The 27,907-nt window shown below is 41.3% G+C and overlaps 1 protein-coding gene across 1 annotated transcript; it reads left to right on the top strand.

The window, feature by feature from the left end:
* Positions 1–28: 28 nt before the first annotated feature.
* On the top strand, positions 29–27,520 carry LOC125512371 (nuclear pore complex protein NUP205). The gene is made up of 44 exons (XM_048677463.1): positions 29–291; positions 391–486; positions 1,085–1,159; positions 1,258–1,362; positions 1,447–1,557; positions 2,457–2,616; positions 2,825–2,907; positions 3,022–3,144; positions 3,250–3,477; positions 5,982–6,071; positions 6,255–6,410; positions 7,347–7,463; positions 7,534–7,740; positions 8,481–8,582; positions 8,668–8,799; positions 10,678–10,808; positions 10,902–11,021; positions 11,293–11,410; positions 12,111–12,308; positions 12,395–12,513; positions 12,829–12,979; positions 13,068–13,180; positions 13,252–13,333; positions 13,427–13,513; positions 13,600–13,677; positions 14,269–14,463; positions 20,245–20,337; positions 20,405–20,518; positions 20,593–20,751; positions 20,831–20,886; positions 20,997–21,069; positions 21,171–21,361; positions 21,467–21,677; positions 22,363–22,527; positions 23,384–23,554; positions 23,637–23,771; positions 24,396–24,539; positions 24,614–24,736; positions 24,815–24,907; positions 25,863–25,991; positions 26,209–26,309; positions 26,704–26,823; positions 26,913–26,988; positions 27,189–27,520. Exons 1-44 carry the CDS (start codon positions 145–147, stop codon positions 27,270–27,272), a joined length of 5,562 nt encoding a protein of 1,853 aa, XP_048533420.1. The 5' UTR covers positions 29–144; the 3' UTR covers positions 27,273–27,520.
* Positions 27,521–27,907: the final 387 nt, after the last annotated feature.

The raw sequence follows: 27,907 nt of genomic DNA, 5'->3' as shown, positions 1-27,907 counted from the left end.
GGAGATGCCCTAATAAGCAGCCCAAAACTCCCGACTCCAAAACCCAGAAGCCCGCCTCGAGCTCCCCTAGGGTTTAATCCGCCCCCCTCCCATTCCGCCGGCCACCGCCGATTTATAGGGTTACGACGGGAGAGCTCACCGGCCATGGCGCCGCCACCGCCGCGCGAACTCCTGGCCGTCGTCGAGGCGGCGCTGCTCGGTCCCGCACCGGCGTCGCCGGCGCAGCGCGTGGAGCTCCTCCACGCCGTCCGCGATGCCGCCCCCGCATTCCGCACGCTCCTCTCTTACCCGGTTCGTCCTGTGCCCTCCTCGTTGTATAATTATTAGTCTGGTGTGAGCTCGGTTTGATTCGGCTTGGCTTTGGTGTCTCTGCCGTGTGCGCGCGTGCAGGTGCCAAAGGCGTCCGATCGAACTCAGGTGGAGGCCAAGGAGGTTCGGCTCTCGGACATGCCACCAATCACGCTCGATGACACCGACGTGCAGACTGTAAGTTTCCCCCCTCAGTCCCGATATATTGGTTCGAGACATGCAAGGAGCGTGTGCAAATTCCATAATTTGTTATATATGCTGCTTATGTTGATCACTGTGTGACATTTTGTGCTGTTAATTGGAGCTCACGAATAGAGATGACACCTTACTACAGTTAGCTCTTGATTCCTTGTAACTTTGATTAGTCTGTGGACTGTGGTAGATAACTGAGTGGGATTAGTGATTGCAAATGCACGGATTTTGTTGGGATTTTGTAAGGACGGGTTGGATTGATGTTTTCTCAGGTGGTGATTGTGGTGCTAAGTAGCTTATTCAACAATGTTGCATGAACAGACGGGTCTACTTTTGGTAGGCCATGCACAATTTTTTAAACCTACGCGTTGTGAATTTGGCTTATGGCGCTCAATTGAGATCGTGTACAATCGTCTTAGCTCAAGGTGCCTATTGTACCATAGAAAACTGTTGTTCACGTGTCCTGTAATTTCATACCTTCTAATTATACTTACGATTCTTTACATTCAGTTTGTAGTATGGCTCCTGGCATCCTTTTTGGTAGCTTTGTTGATGCTAAGATTTGCATCTATGATTTTTTCAGGCCCTTAAGCTGAGTGATGAACTCAATCTTAATGAAATTGAGTGTGTTCGCTTGCTAGTTTCTGCCAACAGAGAGGTACAATTTGCAGAACTAAAGTTTACTTTATGTCCACATGTTATCTATGTTTGTATTTGACCATTTACCTTACATGCATGCCTTGTTGTGATTTGTAGTGGGTTCTATATGGCCGGGAGCCACTGGAAATATATAGGCTTGCAGCTGGCCTTTGGTACATGGAGAGGAGAGATCTGATAACTTCTCTGTACATTTTGTTGCGGGTAGTCTACCAATCGAGTTCATCCTAGCTACATCGGAATTTGAGATTAAAGGGCGCTTTCATTGGTTTTCTTTATCTTCTGTAGTCTGTTGTACTTGACCAAGGACTTGATGCTGATCTGATGTACGAAATCCAAAATCAAATGGAGGCTCTTTTTAGCGACGGTCTCCGACAGCGGATAATCACCCTTGTAAAGGTTGGACTTTATGGAACTTGAATATGCCATATGCTGCATCCTTCACATTTTAAATACCAAGTAATATTGACATATATTATATTACAATCATGTGAGGCAACTGAATTTAGTCGCAAAGTTGCTAGCTTTTCTGCCTTTTTATGCACAGGGCACACAATTTTTTTCATGAAAATTTGCAGGCAACATAAAGTACACACACATCTACAGGTTCTTTCTATTTTTTTTGGAACATACATATGTCTCCAGTGGCAAAAAATGAACACAGGCTTCATATGCTGAATTGCTGATTTTGTGTACCTCCCCCCTCCTCCTATGAGGAGTTGGAGTTTGCTCTCGCTGAGCTCAAGCTTCAAGATTAATTTAAAATCAACTAAAATAGTGGACAATAGGAGGGGGCTTATGCATCAACTTCACCATAACCTGGCCCTGTTGCTGTTGCTGTTGCTGGCATTGCCCCCTTCAAATTTTTGTAGTTGTATTCCTAGTCAGACCATAAAAGTCATATCTTAGTGTCTACTCTGTTAAAAAATATATATTACATTTGAAAACGTGTAGCCAGTTTTCTCATACCGTGTCCACAAATAAAGAGCCATCTAATTTGACACTGCGAACTAGTACCATTTGATTTACCACCAGAAGTACTTCCATACTATAGATATTTACATTATTTTGTCAATACATTACTATTACAGAAAGTGATTGTCTTAACATATCACGGGCTGCCATATCCAAAGCACCGTTTATCTTTGAAGTTTGAATAATAGGAGTAGCGTATTGAACAATTCATTCCAGGATGATGCATTAGTACAGGTGTCATTTCTCTTTAATTTCTATGATGCATCTCTCTTTCACTCTATTGAAAAACGGCCACTGACAGTTTGATCTCTTTCCCCATAAAGGAGCTTAACCGGGAAGAACCATCTGGTATTGGCCGACCAAGCTCTGAGTGCTATGTGCTTGATTTCAGAGGAGCTCTTGTCGAGAGGCGTGCCATTGTCTCCCGAGAGAGATTAAGTTTGAGTCACTGCCTTGCTCTTTCTGCACTTATCAAACTAATGGGTGAGTTAAATGCAATATGAATTTGAATTTTCCATATCACCTGCTATGATCTTCTGATACGCTTGCGCGATGACTTAAGTTGTTATTCTTTCTGAGGGAAATGAATCATTGTTATTCATTAGCCTTCCTGGACTGGAAATGTAGGTTTATCCTTCTGTTCACTTCAAGTTAAAGCGAACCACCACTAATGATCTGCAACTTCATGTAGGTCCCAAGGAGGTTAAGGATACATTTTCAATATTAAAAGACTGCGCTGCTGAAGTAAATGAAAATTCTACTGTTGAGCTTCAGGTTTGAAGTTTTAATTAGTTACTTTGACATTTGTAGACATGATATTTGTGCAATTTTTAATTGTTTGTGTTCTCAACTTGTGATGCAATGCATAACTATCATTTACCTTTGCAGATCACCTATGGCGTTCTATTCTCTCTTGTAATAACTTTTGTTTCTGACGCCCTAAGTAATTCCCATGAGAAAACATCTTTGCCATCGTCTGATTCCTCGTTCAGACATGAATTTCATGAACTAGTAAGCTTTTTTAAAATATACTTATATTTACATATTAAACTAATCTATGTTGGAACATATAGCAAAATTTATGCTCATTGCAAGCTGGGATTGTCGTCATGCCAGGTGATGAAGACATGTAACGATACAACTGCTGAAGGATTTGTTGGTGTTGTGCGGCTTGCATGGACTGTTCTTTTGATGTTAACACAAGATCGAAATAGCGCAAGAGACTCAGTCATTAATGCTTCCTCCAGAGCTGTGACTGATATTTGGTCATGTCTGGATATTATCTGTTGCCTGAATGCTTTTAAATTTTTACGGGAGCGGGTTATGCAAGCAGCTGCTTACCAGGTATGGCAACTCTGCACTCTTGAGGCCATCTGGTATTCTGATTTGGTAATGGTATACCCAATTAACCATATGACCACCACTGTTTGAGCACAGCAAGCTTGTTTTGTACATAAGAATATAAATGTTTCTCATTCAGTATTTGTATTTGTACAACTGTGTCACCTTAGGGCCATTTAGAATGCTAGACATATAAAACACATGACTTAGAAAAATATGGGAACTTAGGGCCTGTTCGGATCCTCTCTGGCTCCGCGCTTAACCAAATCTGCGCGTGGTGCTGGCCCGAATGCTGCAGCTCCGTGAAGCCCATGCCTCTTTCAGTGTCATTTCGTGGAGCTGCGTTTGCCCAGCTTCGCCAAAAGAGGAAGCGTGGACTTGCTCGAAATTATGTGTGAGTGCCCTCCCGAAGTTGTGTGTACCGTCTCATCTTGCTAGAAGGCACCCTCGACCTTGCCCAGTCAGACCGAGGCCAGCGCCTCTCCTCTCGCGCTAACCCTAGGCAGCCGCCACCCCCATTGCCCGCTGTCGTTCTCCTCTCCCCCGAGCTCACCTGAAGTCGTCGTCCCAGGCTGTCCGGATCCCAGTCGCCTTCCTCTCCTACAGGAGGAGGCGTGCTGTAGTGAGGCTTGCCGCTGGCACACATTTGGAGGAACCATAGAAGCCCCATGTCAACGAACGGAGGTGGAAGAAGACGTAGTAGCCACTGGATATGGCGAGGTGGATGCATCACAGCCATCCATGCCTTTCACCCCAAATTGGGCCTGTAGCCCATGTCTCCATCTGCCTTCCCTAACTGGCTATCTGCCTGCAGACCATCCACAGCCCATGCAGTGTGGGGAGAAGCTGACCACATCCTCCTGAACGGACACAGCTCCTCACGGGAAGCTGGCGCATGAAGCCGGAGTCGTGGATTTGATGAAGCTAAGAGACATCCGAACGGGGCCTTAGTGTCATGCTGTCCAGTTCATTTGTACTGTTCTGCAGAAACTGGCGTTAAAGAAAATATTAAAATATGCAAAATATGTGTTTGATGCACCACTAAAAATGCAGGAATTTTGAAGAATATGTGACGAAAGTAGAGATCGAGAGGAGAGAGATGTTACACTTGCCCGTACACCCCATGTGGATGCTGGAATTGAGCTGAGAATTTGGCAATTGGAGTTGTGTCGCATCCATATCTGCTGTTCGGATGGGCAGGGCCAGGACCGGATTTCGAGCCCAATTCGACAGGCTGTGCTGAACAACTAGGACCAATAGCGAGCTTGACACTCTGTATCGTTTGGAAACAGCCACCTCTCATTTCCTTCAGTAACTCATGTCGACCCATCACCACTGCCGCCAAGCTCCTGTGACACGCTGCAGACACCTGATCCTCTTCTTCCCCATTGCTGGCCCACAACCTCTTCTTTCCCATTGTCGGTGCTCCCTCTTCTTCCCCGTCACAGGTGCCACCTCATCCTCTTTGTCTTTGCCGATTAAGCAGATGGGTGCAGATTCTGTCATCCGAATCTGAGTCTCCTGCATATTATCTGGTGAGCTCAAGATCTGCACCTCCCCTTACCTTGCCGTCTCCATCTCTTGAGGTTACATCTGGAGGAAAAAGTTCTCAATCTCTATTGTGTGCAGGGTGAGTTTACCAGAGTTCGGTCATGTTGGTAGAGTCGCAACTCAAGATGCTAGGGAAGCAATGGCCATGGATGGAATTGGGCAAGGGGAAGATGAGAAGAGGAAGAGTGGCATGAGTTTCTAGGCTTATATATGGATAGCCAGCAAGAAAACAGAAAATGGAACCAGGCTGTGATTTCATTTCCATGATAATATTCCTGAACCGCAATAAAATAATATCGAAGTATGGGATGCTCCCATTTTCACATGAATCGAACTGGTACTCTGGTTTCAGTAGACCAATTCAATTTCAATATGCAAACGGACACTTAGGGTTTTCAGCTGCACACACAGAGCCACGGCATGATGAGAAAGAGCTCGACACCATGGCAGTTAAGGGCACATTGCTGCCTTGATCTTGATGACAGCCATTCTCTCTTCCCCTCCTGCACTCGAGTCCCCTTAGCTAGTTGGCCACCTAGGTGAGCTGGGCGCTAGTTAGCCCTCTGCTGCCCGACCAGCACCTCGCACCATTTAGAACTTTGAGCTGATTAGGCGCTGCTCTGTTGCTTAGCGCCTTGGTGAACAAATCATCTATATTATTTGCTGTTTTATTGTTCATGAATACTTGTAATATGGACAGCTGAGGTTATCATTAGATGCCAAGTAATGGTTAATATTTTGTCGATACAATGCTACCATTTTCATATCAAAATTTGGCCAAATCTGACCACAACACATGCAGAAGTATGTAGATTTGGGCCATTGTGCACATGCAAAGTGAGATCAACATCTCTTTTGGCCATCTTCATTTTTTGATATTATTGGTCAAATTTGTTGTGTAAGAATAGTTTTTGATATGGAGGTAATATATCACTGTTTCTTTCCATTTGACGCAGAATGACGATGATGACATTGTTTACATGTACACTGGCTATGCGCACAAGTTGATGATGTGCTTTCTCTCCCATCCGACTTCTAGAGATAAGGTTAGAATAGTTCCTCAATGTATGTTGACACTTGCCACAACATGATTTCTAATTTCTTTGTTACAACCAAATGTGATCATTATTTAGTAACTGTTATACAATGCTTATAACGTGCTAAGAACCTTTAGTCACTCTTGTTACAGAAAAAGGAAAAGAAAACAATAACATTGTCTTCTTTAACAGATAAAAGAAATCAAGGAAAAAGCAATGAATGCTCTCAGCCCATACTCTCTACCATGGGATCATAGAGAAGATCCTAATATAAGTGGGGAGCAGATTGGTCAGCCTACTAACCAGCCTTTTGTATCCCTACTGGAACTAGTTGGAGAAATCTATCAGGTATTGCTTCATTCATTTATACGTTCTTCCAGTCAAATGTATGGACCTGAAAATGTACATGAGGTAGCGTGATGTCATGGTGTTTAACCTTGTCTTCTTGGTTTTATGATAATTTGTATAATTAGCTATAGTACTTTAGTGTTTCCTAAAGACACAGGAGTCATTAACTATCCTGTGCACCATACGATATGATGTGTGATTTCGGTTTCTTTGCTAAAGCTATGAAACTATTTATGTATGATGTGCATGTTTTTGGGATTTTTTTGCACAGATTTGGCATACTATTTAAATCACAGATAATGGTTCTGTCAATATTTCCATCCACTCCAGCAATACTGACTCAAACCACAGTTTGCTTTCCTAGTTAGATGCAACCTTTATTTTTATTGGTTAGGAAACTGTATCTACAAATATGAAGTGTTTGGTGCACCTAGATTCCTAGGCATCCAATTCAATACCTGCTGGTGTATATTGATGTCTGTAATGCTCAAAGATCTGCAATTTGTTTTTGTTGTTGCCAATTGCAGTAATTTGACCTGGATTTAGTGTGGTCAAGCTAGTTGACACACTGCTTGTACTGACTGAATTAATCAATGTTTTCTCGAAGTTGAGTTTAGGTTTAGGCTTCAGCAAACCTCTTCTTGACCAGTTTCATCTAGCAACTGCCACCAGCCATTGCCTTTGTGACAATTGTATGAATGTTTTTGTATCAATTGCTTGACCTTAACATAGAATTCCTGTTTTACATTAAAGAAACTTCACTGCCTTTATTATCTCTTTCTATGTACTTTTTAATTGTTGTCAGTAAAAGGACCTCCAAGTATGCTCACATTTACGTTTAAAAAAAGTGCTCACATGATAATTTTCGTTGCTTTATAAGCTGAGTTTTGATAACTTTGTTTCTGTGATTACTCTATCCTTTTGTGTTCTCATCAGAAAGAGCCTGAGCTAGTGCATGGAAACGAGGAACTGTGGACCTTTGTCGTATATGCAGGCGAAGATCACACCAATACACAAACCCTCGTGGCCTTCCTTGGACTTCTAAGTACTTTGGTATGCAAAATGTTTACTGATCTGTTGAATATTCCATCTTGTGCTCCGACTGAACTATTTGGACTTTCAGGCTTCCAGTGACGTTGGTGCCGCCAAGGTATACGAATTGCTCCAGGGAAAGATTTACCGCTCAGTTGGATGGAACACTTTGTTTGATTGCTTATCTATTTACGAAGAGAAGTTTAAGAAATCCCTACAATCTTCCACAAGCATGTTGCCTGATTTTCCAGAGGGAGATGCACAGGCACTTGTTGCGTATTTAGCTGTCCTTCAGAAGGTTTGCAATTTCGGCTGCTCTTATTCTTGTGCCTTATATCATCTTCCATAGTTGGAAATTTTCAAATTTATATTTTTTCAGTATTAGCTCCCCTGACATGTTATACATGCTGTAATTCTCTAGTTTTGGACAAATGTTGTCAAGCGTATATTTTTCTAGTGAAGTTGAGAAATCATAGTAAGATTATATGTTAGCAAATTCAATCTGTCTAACCTTTTAACTACTTCCCTTGTTTATGTTATTACCGGCATTCCGAAATAGTAGGATTTTCAACAAGGCTAATAAAACATTTGTCTTAGTTCTAAGTTATCTCACTGATCCCTGCTGCCTATCATGGTCCGAGTTGTTCTTCGCCTGATGTTCCTCTCTGTATATGTTGTATTTAAGCTAGACTGTCTTTTCTATAGGCTTGTTTATTTTTGCCAATGATGTATTAATATTTAAATTCATGCTGCTTTTATTACTTGTGCACATCAGCACATGCATCCGTTTCTCAATTAATCTGTTTCTGTTGTCTCAGTCTGCTTCTTAGATATGTTCTTTCTGAAGCAAGGAGCTATTTGTGGCTTGCCTAAAAAAGTACTCCCTCCGTTCCAAAATAGATGACTCAACTTTGTACTAACTTTAGTACAAAGTTAGTACCAAGTTGGGTCATCTATTTTGGAACGGAGGGAATATGTTTTTTGGTTACGAAGGAATACTCACTTCCGGTTTTTTTGGAAATTGTCAACATACTGTAGGTGGTGGAAAATGGAAATCCATCTGAAAGAAGAAAATGGTTCCCTGACATTGAACCTTTGTTTAAGCTTCTAAGCTATGAAAATGTGCCCCCGTATTTGAAGGTACATGTTTTTTTATGCCTACATGTGTACCTTTGGCATCTTTTTTTGTTGTTGCTTTTCATAATTTGTGCTAATTCATGTCCAGGGGGCTTTGCGGAATTCAATCACTGCATTTGTCAAAGTTTCACCCCAGTTGAAAGATGCTGTTTGGAGTTATCTTGAACAATATGATCTTCCGGTGGTTACGGTACCACCTGGGCAGCATGCGGCAACACAGGTACCCCCAAAGTTCACTTTGAAATTACTCATGTTTACCTCACATGGGTTATATTTGCTACTCAGCGACTTGAGTTCTAACTTGTTGTAAAGCAATACAAAGTGAAGGAAAATAAATTATTCCTATTCTCTGTCCTGTATGTTAAGAATATAAGATATAATATACTTAAATGGACTGTAGTTCTTGGTAATTACATTTTTGCTTGTTCATATTGCTGTTGTTTAGCATGCTAGTGCATATTTTTGGTTATTTTGAGGCATATTTGCGTCCTTTGACTACCCTTGCTACTTGCAAGTGGGCAATGCAATCACTGTTAGTGGAGGTGATCAATTTGTTTCTTCCTCAAAAGCAAGGAATTAAGGAAGTCCTACCTCACTTTGCCAAAAGCAAAGATTACAAGTCGTAAAGTCAAGTGGAGTTCGTGGGGGTACCGGCTTGTGGATTGGTCGAGACTAGCTAAGATTAATCATGACTGATCGTTTACTAGTCGATACTACTATATCCTACAAATACCATACCTAATAACAACAAATACGAAAAATAGGGAGGATGACCGTTAGTTGTTGGGCCAGCCCAGCTAGTCCCATTTCCTCTCCCAATGTCAAGACCCACTGGATGCTACAACTATTAATCTGCACCGTCAACTCAAGCCCCTATCTCTCTCTGCTCTAACTCCGTGAGAAACTGTGACCAAGCCGCCACTGCTCAGTCCTCACTTCCATAAGATGGATCTCTCACGTCTCAACTCCCTTAGCTCTTTTGCCACCGCCCTCCTCTCTTGCTGCTGCAGTGGGGGGTGCGGCGGGGGCGCAGCAGCAGCTTGACGGCGTGGGTTCCTCCTGGTCCAGTGCCTCCTCAAGTGGGATAACCAGGAATCTCCGATTAACAGCGCCTAATCGATGATTAGTCACCCAGTTGCGCAACCAGGACCGCAAGTCGAGTCGAGCCCAAGTCGAGGCTGCTTCTCTGACCGGTGGATTAATCGATGATTAGTCGTCTAATTTTTTTCTTTTGCCAAAAGTAAAGCTAGGCAACGGAACCACACATGTATCCGTTACCTCCATTTGCTCTTGTTGTGGCCGTGAGCATGCTCACCTCCTTCTGTACGTATGCAGGGGGGATGATGACCTATGTGTTGGAGCTGTTAACACTGCCACCACTGCTCCCTTCCTTTCCCCCTTACATTTCATCTTTCCTCTCTTCTCCAAGCCAAGTCAACAACTTGGAGTTCAACTCGCCGGCTAGCTAACCTAGTCAAGTCACTGAGTCTAGTACGCTGGTCTGATACAGAAAGTGAGGTGGCACTTTTCTGGTCACTGGCAAGCCCAAATTGGTGAATAGAAGAGGTACACCAAAGGAGAGGAGCTCAGCAAAGTACCAGTTGTGTAGCTGCCAACATGGCAATGAGCCAATGACCAGCCTACAAGTGATTTTGCACCAGTTTTGATAGTCTTAGGGTGTCGAACACCTGGTTTTGTTTCTGGATTGTGACCAGGAGGTCACGGGTTTGAGTCCTGGAAACAGCCTCTTGCAGAAATGTAGGGAAAGACTGCGTAGAATAGACCCAAAGTGGTCGGACCCTTCCCCGGACCCTGCGCAAGAGGTAGCTACATGCACCGGGCTGCCCTTTATTGTTGGGCATGAATTGAGAACTTGAGGGGGTAAAATGGAGTTCTTACTAATTTCCTACTCCCTCCGTCCGGAAATACTTGTCATCAAAATGGATAAAAGGGGATGTATCTAGATGTATTTTAGTTCTAGATACATCTCTTTTTATTCATTTTGATGACAAGTATTCTCGGACGGAGGGAGTATATAATACTAGGTGTAAGTAGCTCGGTTAATGTTTTTCATTGTTGATGAAAGTATTTTTCATAGGTCTATGACATGAGGTTTGAGTTGAATGAAGTTGAAGCAAGGAGGGAGAGTTATCCATCAACCATATCATTTCTCAACTTGGTCAATGCTCTCATTGCAGAAGAAAGAAACATAAGTGACAAAGGCCGGAGGTAAGTTATCATCATCATCATCATCATCATCATCATCATCATCATCTATTCTGTACTTAAAACATTTTGGATAGTAATATCTTTTCCTTCTAGGTTCATGGGTATCTTTAAATTTGTATATGAGGATGTCTTTGGGCCTTTTCCCCAAAGAGCCTATGCTGACCCTCGGGAAAAGTGGGAATTAGCACTGGCCTGCTTGGAGCACTTTCATATGTGAGTATAATGATTTATATCTCTCTCTTTATGTATATTTTGTTTATTTGCGAACAGTCGGGAGAGGCGTATTTATATTGTATTGAAAGACCAACTATATGCAAGTGGGAAATAACTCCTCTATGTTATCCTAGCCAGTGGGAAATATCTTCCTTAGTGAGAGAATTCAGCAGTTTTATTGTTGATGGAAGTTTCTTTTATACTGAAGTTATTCTGCTACACAATGCAATTATTATGCTCTTCAAATAAGTTGGCTATTGTTCGAATCCAGGGTTTTGCGCATGTACGACATAAAGGATGATGATATTTATGCTGCTTTTAACACGTCTGGGCCTTCAACATCAAATGCCTCAGTCGAGAAACAGCTCCCGGTGCTAGAACTTGTGAAAGTATGTCCATTTTTTTTGCCCTTAGATCTTATATAATTTACATGTCAGTATTGTACCTGGGAGTTCATCACAACTTTTTCGCCGTTTGGATCCCTTGTGAACGGTGTGTAACTTTTGTCCTTACTCATTGCCCAATGCACTGATCTACAGTAGTATGTCCTATTATATTTCTGTAGTAGCCTTTCACTTTATTTTGGTCAAGGGTCATCTGGCATTATGCTGTATTGCATAGTTTTCTTGATTATAGTGGCTGATAACTTTCTTGAGACCCTACTAAAAGTACAAAAAAAAACAAAGATCTTCCTCTACCGTGTTTAGAAATTGAAGGCCGGAAGATAGTCTCTGGCACTTGTCATCAGGCTTGCTGTCAGCTTTCTTTTCGTATGTCGTGCATCTTAGCAATGATCTGAGAGAAAACTCTTTTCAGGAAATACTATCTGATTTAATTTGTTAATTCTCATGCTTATCAATGTCAATTACAGTGTACAGATTTATTTTCTTGACTGCATATTTCTCAACAAAACAAAGGTTTAAAGCAGATGAGTATACATTCTGTGCTCTTGAATTTATATAATATACTCATGTTCTTTGCTCCAGTAGCTGATTGCTGCTTATGCTTTATGGTGTATCTCTGATGACATTGTTTCAAAGATCTAAAGATTTTTCATGAACTTGTACACAACAACCTTCATATGTGCAGGATTTCATGTGTGGGAAGGTTGCATTCCGCAATATTATGAACATCATACTAATGGGTGTTGACACTCTTATTAATGAACGGACTACCCAAACTTACGGGATTCTTCTGGAGAAAGCTGTCCATCTTTCACTTGAAATATTTATTCTCGTAATGGAGAGAGATGTGGTTCTTGCTGATGTTTTCCGTCCACTCTACCAGGTTTTTATTCTTTCTTATGTCATTTTCTAGTTTTTGTTGGTCATTCCTCTCTCTATCTGATTGTTTTTTTCCTTTGAATTATGCAGCCCTTGGACATTATATTATCTCAAAATCATAGACAAATTATATCTTTGCTAGAGTTTGTTCGATATGATTATCTTCCTCAAATTCAGCAGTGTTCAATAAAAATTATGGGCATCCTGAGGTATGGATTTTCTCTAATATTTTGATAGAAGTATTTTCTGGAAATTTTCACTTGGGAATCCATATTACTTGCATTTTTTTTGCTTCCGGCTGCCTGTTTCAGCTTGCTATATGTTGGAGACTACATTTCATTTCCTATCAACATCTACAATTTACTGAAGAGAAATATGCAAATTGCCAATGTGCTTACTAATTTCTTCCCATGACCGTTCTAGAATAGTTGGGCTTGTACTGCATTTCGTTCCCTATAATCTACAATTTACTGAAGAGAAATATGCAAATTGCCAATGTGTTTACTAGTTTCTTTCCATGACAGTTCTAGAATAGTTGGGCTTGTACAGTTGCTTCTGAAAGAAGATGTTGCTAAATCTGTAATTGAGGATTATGCTGCTTGCTTGGAGTTCCGTTTTGACGATTTCCAGGTCATAGAGAACACAAAAGATGACGTCGGTGTTCTAATACTGCAGGTTGCTATTTGTAGCTTTCTTTGAGTTTCTCTTACGGACTACTTAATATACCTGTCATTTTTAACTCTGCTAGACATGTTTCATGCAGCTACTTATTGACAATATTTGTCGTCCAGCTCCCAACATTACACATTTACTCCTAAGATTTGATGTCAATGGACCTATAGAACGAACTGTTCTAAAACCAAAATCCCACTACAGGTTAAATTCATGCCACATGCTTACATATAGTGATGTACTTTCTTGATGAACTGACTATCATTGTACTACAGTTGTTTAAAGATAATCCTTGACAATCTCGAAAAGGTGACAAAGCCAGATATAAATGCTTTACTTCATGAGTTCAGTTTTCAGGTTTGTTTTCTGAGTTGACAGAAATCAGATAATCTTATTTTACAATTTTTGCCTTTTTGCACAAAAAAAATCATTTGCCTTGTCTGAATTCAGCTGATGTACGAGTCATGTCTTGATCCTTTAACTTGTGGACCTGTCATGGATCTCCTGAGTACAACGAAGTACCAGTTCTTTTCAAAGGTTCTCGTTTCTTGTTTTCTACTGTTCGATCAACATAGTTAAATGCTTAAATTGAAACTCATAGTTTTCTTGCCTACTGATTTCAGCATGTTGGGACCATCGGTGTTTCACCACTTCCCAAAAGGAACAATAATCAAGCTCTTCGCATCAGCATGCTCCATGAGGTATAAAATCTCTACACATCGATCTTTCTTGATTTCTTTGTAGAAAAAATCTTTCTCGATCATCAATCTTTAAAAGTCCTTTTTGAATAGTTAACAAAACTGAGAACCAATCTAGGTAAAAACTTGATGTCAATCCATTGAGCGATTAAATCTTCCATTGAATTATTCTTTATATATATATATATATATATATATATATGAATATAAAATTATAGTTTGTCATGAAATGTAGGAAGCACAATCTGAAAACAGTAAGTTAGGGACATGCTAGGTAGTTTAATAGCAACCTTCAGGTATTCTCCATTTCAGGTAATTTGTTGCATTTGTGCAACTACTTGGACACTACCGAACTGCTAATACTTTGCAATAACTGAAAAGTGCTAGTGATTTGACAGCACAATTCTTTTATCGGATGGGATATGGGAAAACAACTGGATTATTGGAGATCTTGTTTTGCTACTTAGCAATCATATATCAGCTGCGAAACCAAATGGCTGATTTTCAGGATATTATTGGTTTTGGTGGTTGACTGCTATTTTAGTCTTGTTGGTATATTTGTTGTGTTATTAAACTGTAGTTTGTTGGTTTCAGAGGGCGTGGTTACTAAAGATACAAGCATTGGCACTACATGTATCTGATATATCATCATCTGTGTATCGGGAAGCTTGTCTGGCTATTCTTAATGATACTTTTGGTCACTGTGCTGAGAACATGAAGAATGCAAGCATGTTCCAATCTCCTGGCACTCCCATTTGCACTAGCAGTGGGCTGATGAATAGAAACAAGGTAATGCTTGATGTCTGCTATTTTTGTTTGTTGACTTGCTTGTTTTTTGAATGAAGAAATAGTTCTGTGCGGTAGTGCCTGTGTAAATCTGTGATCTAGTGTGTGTTGGATTATTGTCAGTATATTTTCATACTAAATGCAGCTTGTTAGAAGATGATCTGGTTATGAGAGTTGAACTTGATTTCCGCCTCCAAGTGTACGGATTATACTGAACTACAAAATGTCCAGGGAACTGATGTCACCATTAGCATTCAGTTGGACATGTGTACTTAGATAAGTATGATGTTATCTCCATTGTGATGGAATGTTTTTTTTTGGGGACAGGACCTATTTTTTATTACCTCATTGTAGCTCTGTGCAATTATTGCGAGCCCTTAGTTTCTTAGAGCATCTCCAACAGGCGCCGGTCGCGCCGCGCGCAAAAAACAGATATGCCGCGCGCGCATCGCCTGGTTTGGCGCGGCGCGCAGCGCTGGCTCCAGCAGCCGCGCTAAAATGCAGCGCGTGCGCCGCTCCAGCAGCGCGCCAAAATGCAGCGCGCACGACTCGCACAAACAACATATGCATTCGAAAACAGAAGCAAAAAGATCAAAACAAACAAAAATAAATAGATCAATTTCGTTTATTACAACTCAAACAAACAGTTTTTATCGTTCAATACAACAAATAGTGCAATTAAACACAACAAATAGTTCAACAATACAATAAACGAACGCACAAATCATGATGCTCTTTGTCGTCCATTCCATGCCCACCACTCCTCAATGAGATCCTTCTGAAGATCATTATGCGCTGTGGGACGTCGAATGGCATGATAGGAGGCAACAAAACGGGCCACCCTTTCAGCCCTTCGTCGCACTCGCACGGGATGTCCCAAGAGCTCATACTGAGAGTAGTCTACATCTTGGCCACGCTCATTCTCGATGATCATGTTGTGCATGATCACAAGCGTGCATTATGTACCAAAGCATCTTCTGATCCCAAAATCTAGCCGGTCCTCTCACAATAGCAAATTGGGCTTGCAAAATCCCAAAAGCTCTCTCCACATCTTTTCTAGCCGCCGCCTGAGCATTGTGGAAATCAAGATTTTTCTTACCTTCTGGCTTTTTCAACGGCTTGACAAAGGTTTGCCATTTTGGATAGATGCCATCCGCTAGATAAAAGCCATAGTTGTATGTACGGCCATTTGCTACAAACTGCACCGGTGGCAACTCCCCATTTGCAATCTTACTCATCAGTGCTGACCGGTTGATAACATTGATGTCATTCAAAGATCCAGGCATTCCAAAGAATGCATGCCAAATCCAAGTCTCTTGATCGGCCACCGCTTCAAGGATTATAGTGGAACCCTTTTTTTGGCCGTGGAATTGCCCATGCCATGCCTTTGGACAATTTTCCAAGTCCAATGCATGCAATCTATTGAGCCAAGCATGCCAGGAAAACCGCGAGCTTTGTTCATCGCTAAAAGCCTTGCGACGTCTTCAGCGTTGGGAGATCTCAAATACTCCTCGCCAAACACCTGCACAATTCCGACTGCGAAGCGCTTGACACACATGATGGCTTGGCTCTCACCCGTAGCCAAGTGATCATCAACTAGATCAGCCGGTATACCGTATGCCAACATACGCAAAGCGGCTGCCACCTTCTGAAAGGTGCTATGCCCGAGCTCTCCGGCGGCATTCCTCCTTTGCTGAAAAAAGCGGTCATGGCTCGCTAGTTTCTTTGCAATGCGCCTGAACAACTCGGTGCTCATCCTAAACCGGCGACGAAAATACGACTCGGGGTATGTGGGATTCTCCGCAAAATAATGCCTGATCAATTTGTTGTGGGCATCGATCCTATCCCTCCAAATTTTTTACGACCCATAACCGAACCACCGTGCTTCAGTTTTTTATTCAGTTTTTTATTAATATGCATAGCTAGGATCATTGCAAGATCCTCCTCTTCCATATCAAATTCTTCATCGGAAGAATCATACGACGAACTCATCTACAATGTTGAATACTATGCTATAAATACAAAACTACAATCAACATGCACGAAATTCATGGCTTTTGAGCAATACATACCTTCTAGGCGTTTTGTCGAACACCTTGCGGGCGCCGAGCGGCAGCGAGCGCGCGGGCGCTGTTCGTCGGAGGACTAGCACGCGCGCGGGGCGTCGGGACTAGAGGGGGGCCGGAGAAAGCGCGCGCGGGGCGGGGATAGACCGGGGAAGCGCCGGAACGGTCGCCGGGTGGCGCGGTCGGCGGCGGCGTCGCGGCTGGAGGGGCAAATAAGCGGCGCGCGATTGCGTTTCGGCCCGCGCGCTAGACTACGTATGCCGCGCGCGCGGTTTGCGCGCCCACTGGAGCAACTATTCCGGTTGCGCGCGCGCTAAAAGGGGGGATTTTGCGGCGCGGCGCTAGTTTGGCGCGCCTGTTGGAGATGCTCTTAGTGAAAGCGCCTCGAAATCTGTTGGTACCATTAAGGCTGTCAGACTGAACCTCTCTTCTTTCTTTCTGGAGACACACACACAAGAAAGTTGTTGTTCTGGGCAACAGATGCCCTTGCTCTTTCACTTAGCAGCCAATGCTTATTTTTTACATCCATGGGGCGCATGTCCTTATATAAGACTTTACTCAAACCGACCTAGCTAGACTACTCTTATACAGCTAGCACATGATCAGTATCTTCTACCAAAACAAGAGTACAACTCTGACACCTAAGGTAAATTCCAACTTCGCTTTGACTACTGCTTGCTGCAGCCCTTTCTTACTCACTACTAAGGCAACTAGCTAGCTATTGCTGGCAGCTTCTGGCACGAACCCAACTTGGACTTATCTTCCTTGTTCAAGTCACAATAAGGTTAGCTCCAACAAACCACAGAAATATGGCTGGAAATACGGTGGCTACTGTGTTACTCGTTGATCATCGTCCTAGATATAATTCTTGCTGCTGCCTTTAATAGTCCAACTTGATTTCGCTGCCTGCCTGCATTTTTGTCAGTTCCTTTTAGTAACCATAAGCTAGTATCACACCTAAGGTGTGTTTGGTTGGAGAATGTCGTGGATTGTAACGAGTTGGTTCCAGATTTGGGGCCATCCGGCTGTTTGGTTGGAGGAGTGGAGTGCAATGAGGTGGTTCCACACAGAGGAATATTCACCTCAGATGCGGAGGTAACACCAAATCAGCCGGGCTGTCTTCTTCTTGCTAGAATCTTATGTTCTGTGCTCTCATGCGACTTCCCAATCTCACCACGCCATCCTCTCACCCAGTAACCTCTCACATACTCACCTCCTCTCTCCCGTGGGCACACCTCAAGCATCGATGTGCAAACGTTGTGGAAGGGGGAGGCAGGGGGCCAGGGCTGGTTTTGGCCAGCGGTGGCCACACCTGGGTGGCAGCCCAGCAAGGCGAGCACACACAAGATCCATCGGGAAGTCAACGTCTGCGCTGTGGAATCTCTGTAGGTGCTCTTGCGCCAGGAGACACACCGGTAGCAGGTGCCACACTGCATCGTTCGTGAGCCTGTCTACGGCACTGTTTTTAAGTTGAATGACTAGCCGTCGACTAGTCGATGAGTCATAAAAAATGTCGACTCAACAACGTGTCGACGTCGACGAGTCGCGACTAGTCGCAACTACAGGGTCGACTATTCAAGAGTCACTACCCCAGAACGACTCGTCGACTCGAAAACCTTGGCCCAAGGGCAAGGGTATCAAGCTCACCATCATTGAGGAACAGAGGAAGAGGAGTGCGTCCGCCCGCCTCGGCTTGATTCTGTGGCGTCACTTTGTTTTGCTATCATGAGTCATCTGCAAGGATATAGAACCATGTTCCCAGAACTTCCATTTCTAAGTTTTGCCTGTTTTTCTTGATTTGCGAACCCGAGGTTGCTAGATGTAATGTGACTAAACCTGGCAATGGTTATACAACTCAACCAAACCTAAACCATAACCAGTCAACGCGGAGTTTGAATCAGAACTAAACCACACCTCCAATTATCACGCAGAACCAAAACCAAACCAAACCGTACGCCCTGTCCACCTCAACCAAAACCAAACCACTATTCAAACTATGGGTTTAACCTAGTTCTTAGTTTTGGGTTGAAACCAAATCAATCTGCTGTATGTACAAAGCTAACCAAGAAACAAGCAAGCTAGCTAGTAGCTTAATTGATCCATAGTAGCAGCCCAATACGTATGTATCCAGACGCGTCGCGTTGCGTACATACATGTGTGACCAGCCACGTCACGTCGCGTGCATACACCCACTTCAAGAACCGGTTCTAAACCAGGATTTGCAACTGTTAGCGACCAAACCATTTAGACCCACACCCAGCCATACCCAACTTGTTTTTATGTAAACCCAAACCAAACCAAACTGATAACAGTCTGGCCCATCACAACCCGGACCAATTAAGCCCAGAGCAAAAAACCGAACCATTGGCCCCAGTTAATCAAAACCCATTCCCAGATTTAAATGTGACAGTTTACATTATTTAAGTGCTATTCGAGGCATCCTTGGTTTTCTTGCATGTTCCAGTGATCAAGTTTCGGCATTCTCTATCGAGATGCTTTGGAAGTTTGGATCATAGGTTATACTCCCCCCGTCCCATAACACTAGTGTCAAAAAACGTCTTACATTATGGGACAGAGGGAGTATAATTTTACTTCTCAGGTGCACTAGGAAGTAGCATGGTGTGGTCAATTATTTGAGGTGCTTGTTTCCAGTAAAGATATAGTGTTTTTTAGTCACATTAGTAACCTTTGATTTTTTTGTTGTTGCTGAAATCGAGAAAACCTCGATCTGTTCTTAATGTTGACTTGTGTGGTTGTATGCACTAATTGTTGCTACCATCCGAGTTATGATTGTTGAGAACTTGAGATTATACGTAGCATATGAGAGAGAGAGGGGTGAGGGGGGGAATGTCACCCTTCCTATTGAAGATGAGATATCTCTCCAACAAAACACCGAGATGGAACCTTTCCATTATACTTTACTATTTTCGACCAAACAGAAGAATCGACCTGTTCCATTCCAGTTGGATGGAACCATGACATTCCATTCCATTCCGCTTGGTTCTCCAACCAAACACACCCCTAGTTGGCCATTATTTCACTAGGTACCATATACATGAAATCAAAAATCTATTAGAAATTTCTAGCACCTGTGCAACTACATCAGCTTAGAAGATTATGCATGGAGAATATTTTTGGGCGATTTGATAATTTGCCACCCCTTATTTCCCCCTTTCACAATTTGCCACCCATTGTCTCAATGACGGGCGGGCCCGGGCCCCACCTGTCATTCTCAGGAGGGGGGCAAATTATGAAAGGGGGAGGTAAGGGGTGGCAAATTATCAAATTTGCCAATATTTTTGGACCAAAAAAGCGAATTATGGAGCAGTCTAGGTGCTCAATACCCAGAACATTGGTTTCAAAATTGAGTGAACCATGGACCACAAAAGACAGCTTCTTTTGACGAGGGACCATCTGGTGGCAACATCACTGGCTGGTTGGATTGCCTTTTAGACTTGGCAATGATTTGGGATTATTGATGGCCTAGCCACTGAGCAGTGAACGACAGAGTCAGAGGTGGCTTGAAGTGCAAATGCTTCACCGGCGTTAATAAAACTCATGCCTGCACATGGAGCAGTCCTGAATGGTTCACCATTCAGGACACCGCAAAACTTCAGAAGTATCCGGACTTGCTGAACTTTTATTCCTTAACAGTGAGAGTAAGATGTCTTGACAATTTGTCAGCTAGAAAATCTTATGTGCTATTTGTTTCATGTAGGTTTTGGAATTGCTTGAAGTTGTACAGTTCAGATGTCCAGACACTTCAATGAAATACCCTCAGTTGCTTTCAAATCTGAGAGTTGAATCGAAGGTGTGCATGTGAACCTGTGAAATTATTATTTTGTTTTTTGGTATCTCATCAGTTTTTTGATTCTTAGATTGAAGAGATCCTACGGAATTCTGCAACATCTGAATTTGGCGGTGTATATTATTTTTCGGAGAGAGGTGATCGACTGATTGATCTGGATGCGTTCCATCAAAAGCTTATCCAGGTTGCGTGTTCAGTCCTGTTCATATTGGGTTTTGAGATTATTATGTTCTTCAAGTTGCTTCTTTTGATGTTCAGATGTCACAAGAACTGCACACACAATTGAGCGAGTCTGAGAAAGGAGAGCTAAAAGAATCGTTCCATCATATGCTGAAATGGGCCTGGAGATATAACAAAAATCTTGAAGAACAGGCAGCCCAGCTTCACATGTTAACTAGCTGGTCTCAAATTGTTGAAGTGAGTTGTGTGTGTACCTGACCACTTAATCTTTTCTGTTGGAAATTTGATATAGTAACCCACTTGTTGTTAATTTCAGGTAGCTGTATCAAGAAGGATGTCATTGCTTGAGAATCGTTCACAGTTATTGTTTGAGTGAGTTTGGCCTCTCTTCTTTTTTGACTATAAATTTGGCCTCTCTTCTCGTAGAATGTAAACTCTTGTTCTTGATAAGTGTAACAATCATATTGGACACAATGCTGCAGGCTGCTTGATGCTTCATTGGGTGCCACATCATCTCCAGACTGTTCAGTGAAAATGGCGTATATTTTAACCAATGTAACTTGTCCTTTAGCTGCTCTGTATCAATTATCATTCTCTTAATCGAGTACCGTACCTTCTGTAGACTACTTAAATTTGTTCATGTGGCCATTTTCAAGGTAGCACTGACCTGTATGGCTAAACTGCGGGATGAAAGATTCATATGCCCAACTGGTGCAGATTCTGATGCAGTTACGTGCCTTGACATTATTTCGGCAAAACAGTTGTCAAATGCAGCCTGTAACTCATTGTTGTTCAAGCTCATTATGGCAATAATGAGAAATGAATCGTCTGAAACCTTGAGAAGACGGTAATTTCACCATCATTGGTGACTAGAGCACGAAGGACCTTTTTTTATCCAACTTGTTCTTTCCTTTTTCCAGTATAAATGCTGACTTTGGATTGTCTTTTGCAGCCAATATGCATTACTATTGAGTTACTTCCAGTATTGTGGTAGCATTCTCGACTCTGATGTTCCTCCGTCAGTTATCCGTTTCTTGCTACTTGAAGAACAGGAGGGAGATGATGATGAACTCACTCTTCAAAATGTTCTGAAGGAGCAAAGTGAATTAGCACGTGCCAACTTTGCTATCATAAGGAAGGAAGCTCAAGCGGTCATCGATTTGGTTAGGCATTCTTCTGTTAATAAAAAATAATGGATGCTTTGTTTGATGTGTTGCACCAGTCAGTTGAATTTTCTTTGAAAACCTGTCATGTCTGAAGATGCATATGAGGTTGCTTGGGGCCATAATACTCAAAGGCCAGGTAGCTGAAGTGACAACTGACAGTTATTCAGTTGACACTAGGCTAAGTTTGCCATATGCTAGCCTGACCAAATTGTTTGGATAAATTGTAGATATTTTCTGTACTATTTGTCATGCTTTACATGATGCTCTTATTGGTGTTGGATAGCATTCCTTTCTCTGGCCTTATGTTCTAATTAGAGATCTAGGCAAAATTTCTATCGCGATTATGTTGAAGAGAAGCATAAGGTATTGCAAGTTTGCTGTACATCTGTGACATGGATATGTTGCACCACTTAGTCTCAATCAAAGCGGCTGTGTAAACTTTTTATATGCATATCTCTGCCTGTCATCACCACACCAACATGGTTCTGGTCTTCTGTAGATGATTTTGGACCCTAAATACAACATTCTCCAATTATACTTACTAAAGTGTGCATTACTGTATTCTTATGTTGTCCACCAACCCTAATATTCATGAAAGTTCATGTCTTATTGTAAGTTGACTACATTTACTAAGCACATTGTTGAATGTTATATGGTTCATTTTCATTTTGTTCTATTACAGGTTACTAAGGATGCTATCCATGGGAGTGAAACTGGGAAAGCAATTTCGTTCTATGTTCTTGATTCATTAGTTAGTATTGACCATGAAAAGTATTTCTTAAACCAGCTTCAAAGTCGAGGAATTCTCAGATCATGTCTAACTGATGTTAGCAACTATTTGTCAAAGGTGCAGACTTTGTTGCCAACTGTTGTAATTTTTTTTTTGAGAATCTGCTGGCTAGTTTTAGGCATTATTTTATTTTATGCCACTGACTTATTGCTAACCTCCTTTGAAAATGAATCTGTGCTTGTGTTGTGAAGCTTTTCTTTTTCCTTGTCACTCTCTATGTGGGATAGAGCTACCACTTGGGAGTGTATCTAATAATAACTAGTACAAAAATAGGACAATGGGAAGTAAAACTAGTCTAGGCCACCATATCAGATTTGGGTAGTGCAATTCAAGCAGGGGTGTCTTCCATTTTACTAAAAGGTACACATGGATAGGAATTTAAAGGTGAAATTGTTATGGATTTTCTGGATAAATGTTGGTTGCTTTATTGGCCGTTTCAAACCATCAAGATATGGTCGTCCCTGGGTCTGGCAGCCAGTGTTGTTAAATCTGATTATTTTGTGGCTTTTATTTTTATCTGTCTGAACCATGAAGATATGGTCCGACAGCAAATGTTCTTACGTCTGATTGTTTTATGGCTTTTATTTTATCTGTCTGAAACGAGGAACTCTGCCTATGTTCTTTTTTTCTAGAAGGCAGTGATAACATATCTCTATTGTTTTATGAAGCCTGATAACTGCATTATTTTCCATTATCTTTGTCTTTTTGTGCACATGGAGTATTAAAGATGAACAGCCACAGTAAGATGGGGTTTGTGTGGAAAAGTTTAGTGGAGTTTCTCTTTGAAAGATTTCGTTTATTGTCAGTGCGCTCGTGGTTTTGTAATTAGCATTAGCAATGAAGTTTGCTGCCTATAGTTCTTTGTCTTGCTTTTCCTACTGTCCTGTTTCATCAATTTTCTTTTGTTTTGTAGGACATGTCATGCTCATCAGAGTTTTCACAGCGGTTTTGCACTATTGATGCTCAGTTTTCATTACTTCTGAGAATCACTCACCATTATGGCAAACATGGCTCTCAGATTTTGTTATCCATGGGTGCTTTACAAAATCTTTCATCGTGCAACCTCTTGGGTTATCAGAAAAAGGTGTGCTATGAAGTCTGTACCATTTAGCTGTTAAATGCTTATTGTTTATGCAGATGCACTTACAATATTTGTATATTATCAGGGAAGTTCAAGGCTAAACTCCAATGTTGTGAAGGAACGAGCTGGGGAAATTGACAAGAAGTGGTCACTTACTGCACCAGTACTGCGGATAATCACATCTTTCACATCCCTCGTGGACTCAGCTGATTTTCTTGAGGTCAGTATGTCCACATTTTCTTCATGTCATCTGCACCGAGCATTTGGAAACATAAATGTGTACTATTTCTGGGTATCCACTTATTTTTTCATGCCATATGCCTAGTTACATTTGGGGAAAAAATTATTTGCACGAGAACCAAACAATGAAGATTAAATGGCATTTGATCTCTGTGAAGTTCAATTTCTTTTTGATAGTCGTATCGGCAGGTGATGGCCCTGCAAAAAAGCATTAAATAAAAGAATGTAAAAAGTAAAAATTAGAAATATAAATTTTGATGAGCTATACGCTAACATGAAGTACATCGCACTACTTCTAGGTATTTCTACATTATTTCGTATTTAATTATGACGATCGATGGCTAAATATGATTAGCTGAACGATCTTGCTCTAGTCTTGCTATTTTGTCAATCGACCATTGCAGTGACATAACTTCAGCGGCATTTTACTGTTTAAGTTAAATAGCAATTCCTTCTAAGTAGCATTGGGCATAATCAATGTTCTTCATGGGGACCGTGGGCTATTGGTCGTGATGAGTTCTACTTGAGACGCATCCTTTGCTTTGATGTTAGTCTGTGAAATTTCTGTATTTCTGTTCCACTAGAAATTTAAATCTTGATTCAGGTGAAGAACAAAATTGTACGTGAGATAGTGGATTTTGCCAAGCAGCATCAGTCCATTTTTAATAGCATTTTAAGAGAGAACATATCTGGAGCTAATGCCTTCAGCTTGGAGCGGCTTAATATGGTGGTTTCTATTCTCAGCAAGGTTTGTTATTTGCTTCTCATTTGATTTTTGTCTTCTACATTATGGTGGGTTCACCTTCTTTGTATACTTAATAGATATGGGCATACGAGGAAAATGATGAATGCAGCTATGTCCAAGATCTATTCTCCATGATGCATTCTCTTTTTAGTCTTGATTTTGGATCTCTGAATTTCATTCAATCACCAAATATGATTGAGGCAAGTCCTAATCTTCTATTTGTGTACTCTTATGCACTTGGGTCTCTTCTAATACATGTAAATGTCACTGCCCACCAGAATCAGAAGTCAGAGTTGGTATTATTTGGTATCTGCTTTGGCCTAATCTCTTACCTATATTTTCTGGCTACAAAGAAGAACATGCGGTTTCAAGTAAGTGATGCTGTTTAAACCCCTATTATGTTTTTTGTTCATGGTCGTGTTGTCTGTACAGTCAGGTTTAAGTACAATAAAGGAAAAAAAGTATTTTGGTGATTTTGCTATTTGGTTGCAGTCATCCTACTTTTTGATTGGTTAGAACCTTGCTCATAATATTCTGTTAGTTAATAAACTCGTGCTTGTAGTGATTAGGCATGAGGCTTGTGAGTTGTGATGTCTCTCTCATAAATTTATATTCAATGCAACTCCTATGCTGCTTTCTACTCGGTATTTCTAAAAAAAGGCGGTGAAAGAAAAACAATTTTGTTCCCATGTTACTGCACATGTCCCTAATAGTTGCTTTGGTGGTCTCCAGTATGGAACTTTGATTGTTTATTTTGAAGTAATATGCTGGTAAACACATAAACTTATGATATTGTCAAAATAAATATACAAAAATTCTATCATGTGATATGGCTGTCTGCAATCCTGCATAACACTTGGCATTTACTCCCTCCGTCCGGTGAAAAGTGTATGTTTGGCTTTAAAATTTGTCCACAAAGAAGTGTACGTCTATCTTCCCAATGCACTTTAAAGTAGAACAAAATGATTTTCTCTCATCACACGGTAATCAAGACCAATAACATTCTACACATGGTCTTCTTAATTTCTACATGCACTTAGCTCATTGGGGGTTGGCTAATTAAAGAGGAGAGAGATGGTGGCTTGCATCTTCTCGATACATTTTTTACTCCACTTCATAATTTGTCCTAAAATTTCTATATGTACACTTTTCACCGGACGGAGGGAGTACTGCCAAATCAATGCAGGGGGTTATGGAATTGAACTAAGTGACCAATGTAGTGTTATATGTGTATCACCATGTAAAAGTCAAATGCAGAGTCCAATTGTTTGGTGCTTTATATGTTTTCATACATTGTTGATAACATTCTGCAACCTGACCTTGCAGATTTCAGACGGTGATGACAACAAATTTGGTCAGCAGCAACCAACACTACAAATGGTTTCAAATCTTCTGAACTCTGTAACACTTGCTCTTGAGAGAGTAGGTGAAGAAAAATATTTGTTGTTGAATAAGGTATTTAATTTGCTAAGCTACCTTGACACTAAATATATTACTTAGAGCGGATTCCAAGTAAGGAGCATATCCGCTGAATATGTAGTTGGAAGTTGAATACATATCTGGAGTTGATGGAAATGATCTGGTGGTTTAGTTCTTTGGATTTGAAAGTAACTATGTGTATGCTCTCAATCTTTGATTTCACAAGAGTTAATTTGTCTGCTTCATCCTACAGGTTCGTGATTTGAATGAGTTATCTAGGAAGGAGGTCGATGAGATAATAAAAGTATGCATGAAGCAAGATTGCATCTCGCCCAACGATAACATCCGTAAAAGGTACCACTCTATTTTGTTTCTGGATTCTTACCCACAATCTTGGTTCAGATGTACGCTATCTTGTCATTCAAACATCTCAGCAATAATGTGCACATTTTGAAGGGGAAAACATAATAGAGAAGTAAAAAAATATTCCTGGTCCCTTGACTAAATGTTCTTTATTCTGCTTGGGATGACAATAGCGAAAATATACAAGTACATCATTATTTGACTGTGGTAAAGTTTTTTCTCTCATGTGTTGTCATGCTATTACTAGGCACTGTATCATGCATTAGCTATCCTGCAATGATCGTAAGTTTATATTGTATCAATGGTTGATGCTATCTACGGAGTAGTATCTACTCATCAACAGCATTTTCAGTAGGTAACCACTAGACTGTTTCTCTCTTTGTAGGAGATATATTGCAATGATAGATTTGTGTTGCATGGCTGGCAACCGAGACCAGCTTATAACACTTCTACTCCAAGTTGCTGAATGTGCCATCACTATTCTCCTTGTTCATTTCCACGATGAGTATGAATATTTATTGGTTTTGCAAACACTTTGTTTCTTACTGTTTTATTTTTGAAGTCTGAAACACCATTACGTTCATATATTTGTAGAGCTTGTGCAGAAGACTTGTCTTCATTTTCCGACGAACTACTCCCTTTATTGGAGAGGCTAGAGCATTTAAAAGAGGTACAGAACTCATATAAATGTCTCAATTCATTAGCTCAGCTTTAAATTAATGTATGTATGTAAGCAAAATTGGGCCAGGTGAATATACAAACTTCTATTGAACTTGCTGAGAAGTTTGGGATCTACTTCTTTCTCATGCTTGGCTTTGTTGAGGTTGGTGTGCTCTGAAAATGAAACAATATCTTTGGCTGCCCTTGCAGGACAAAGTTGGACGTAATCTTAAGTTGTTCTACAGATCTGTTAGCACTCTGAAAGAGATGACCGTAAGAAGCATGACCATGTGATGGATACCGGGGAGCAGTATACAATAGAAATGATTTGTAGGATATGTGTAACAATGTTGTTGTATATGGTGACTTACTGGCATATCGAAATGTTATTGCTCTGGTGAGAGGCCAATTTCTGCTCTGATATGTTGTTGATTGGGGAATTCAATAGTTTTGTCAAATTGTAAATTGATCTCCATCCTTGAGATCTAGGCTTGACATTCATAATTTGGAGGATTTGTTGTTAAAGGTATGGATTATCCTTATTTTGGCTGTTTACATGAAGGGAAACACTTCCCTACAGTATTTCGATGTGAATCATTTGTCAGACTCGTCGGACAAAGTCGATTTGTATTTGGTCTCACGGCTGAGAGATGCCCTTAAATCAAGCCTGATTTTTTTCGAGACATATCAAGCCTGATATTAACCACCGGATTTTCTGGCCTACGCCCCATAATCTCTCCATCTCTCCTGTCCATCAGATGCACATCGAAGAGCTTGCCATGCCCATCTCCGGTTCTCTACCGCCAAGCACGAGTTACACCTCGTTGTTGTGTCCCCTTGTCTGGCGCGGGGACTGACCCACCACCTGCTCACCGACAAGCTAGTAACCTCCATCGTCGCCGTGCTTAATTTTGCCAGGATTGGGCCCT

The sequence above is a fragment of the Triticum urartu genome, chromosome 6 (assembly GCF_003073215.2).
Source record: "Triticum urartu cultivar G1812 chromosome 6, Tu2.1, whole genome shotgun sequence".
Taxonomy (NCBI): Eukaryota; Viridiplantae; Streptophyta; class Magnoliopsida; order Poales; family Poaceae; genus Triticum; species Triticum urartu.
The sequence above is the reverse complement of the archived record's forward strand: the minus strand, read 5'-3'. Positions and strand labels throughout refer to the sequence as shown.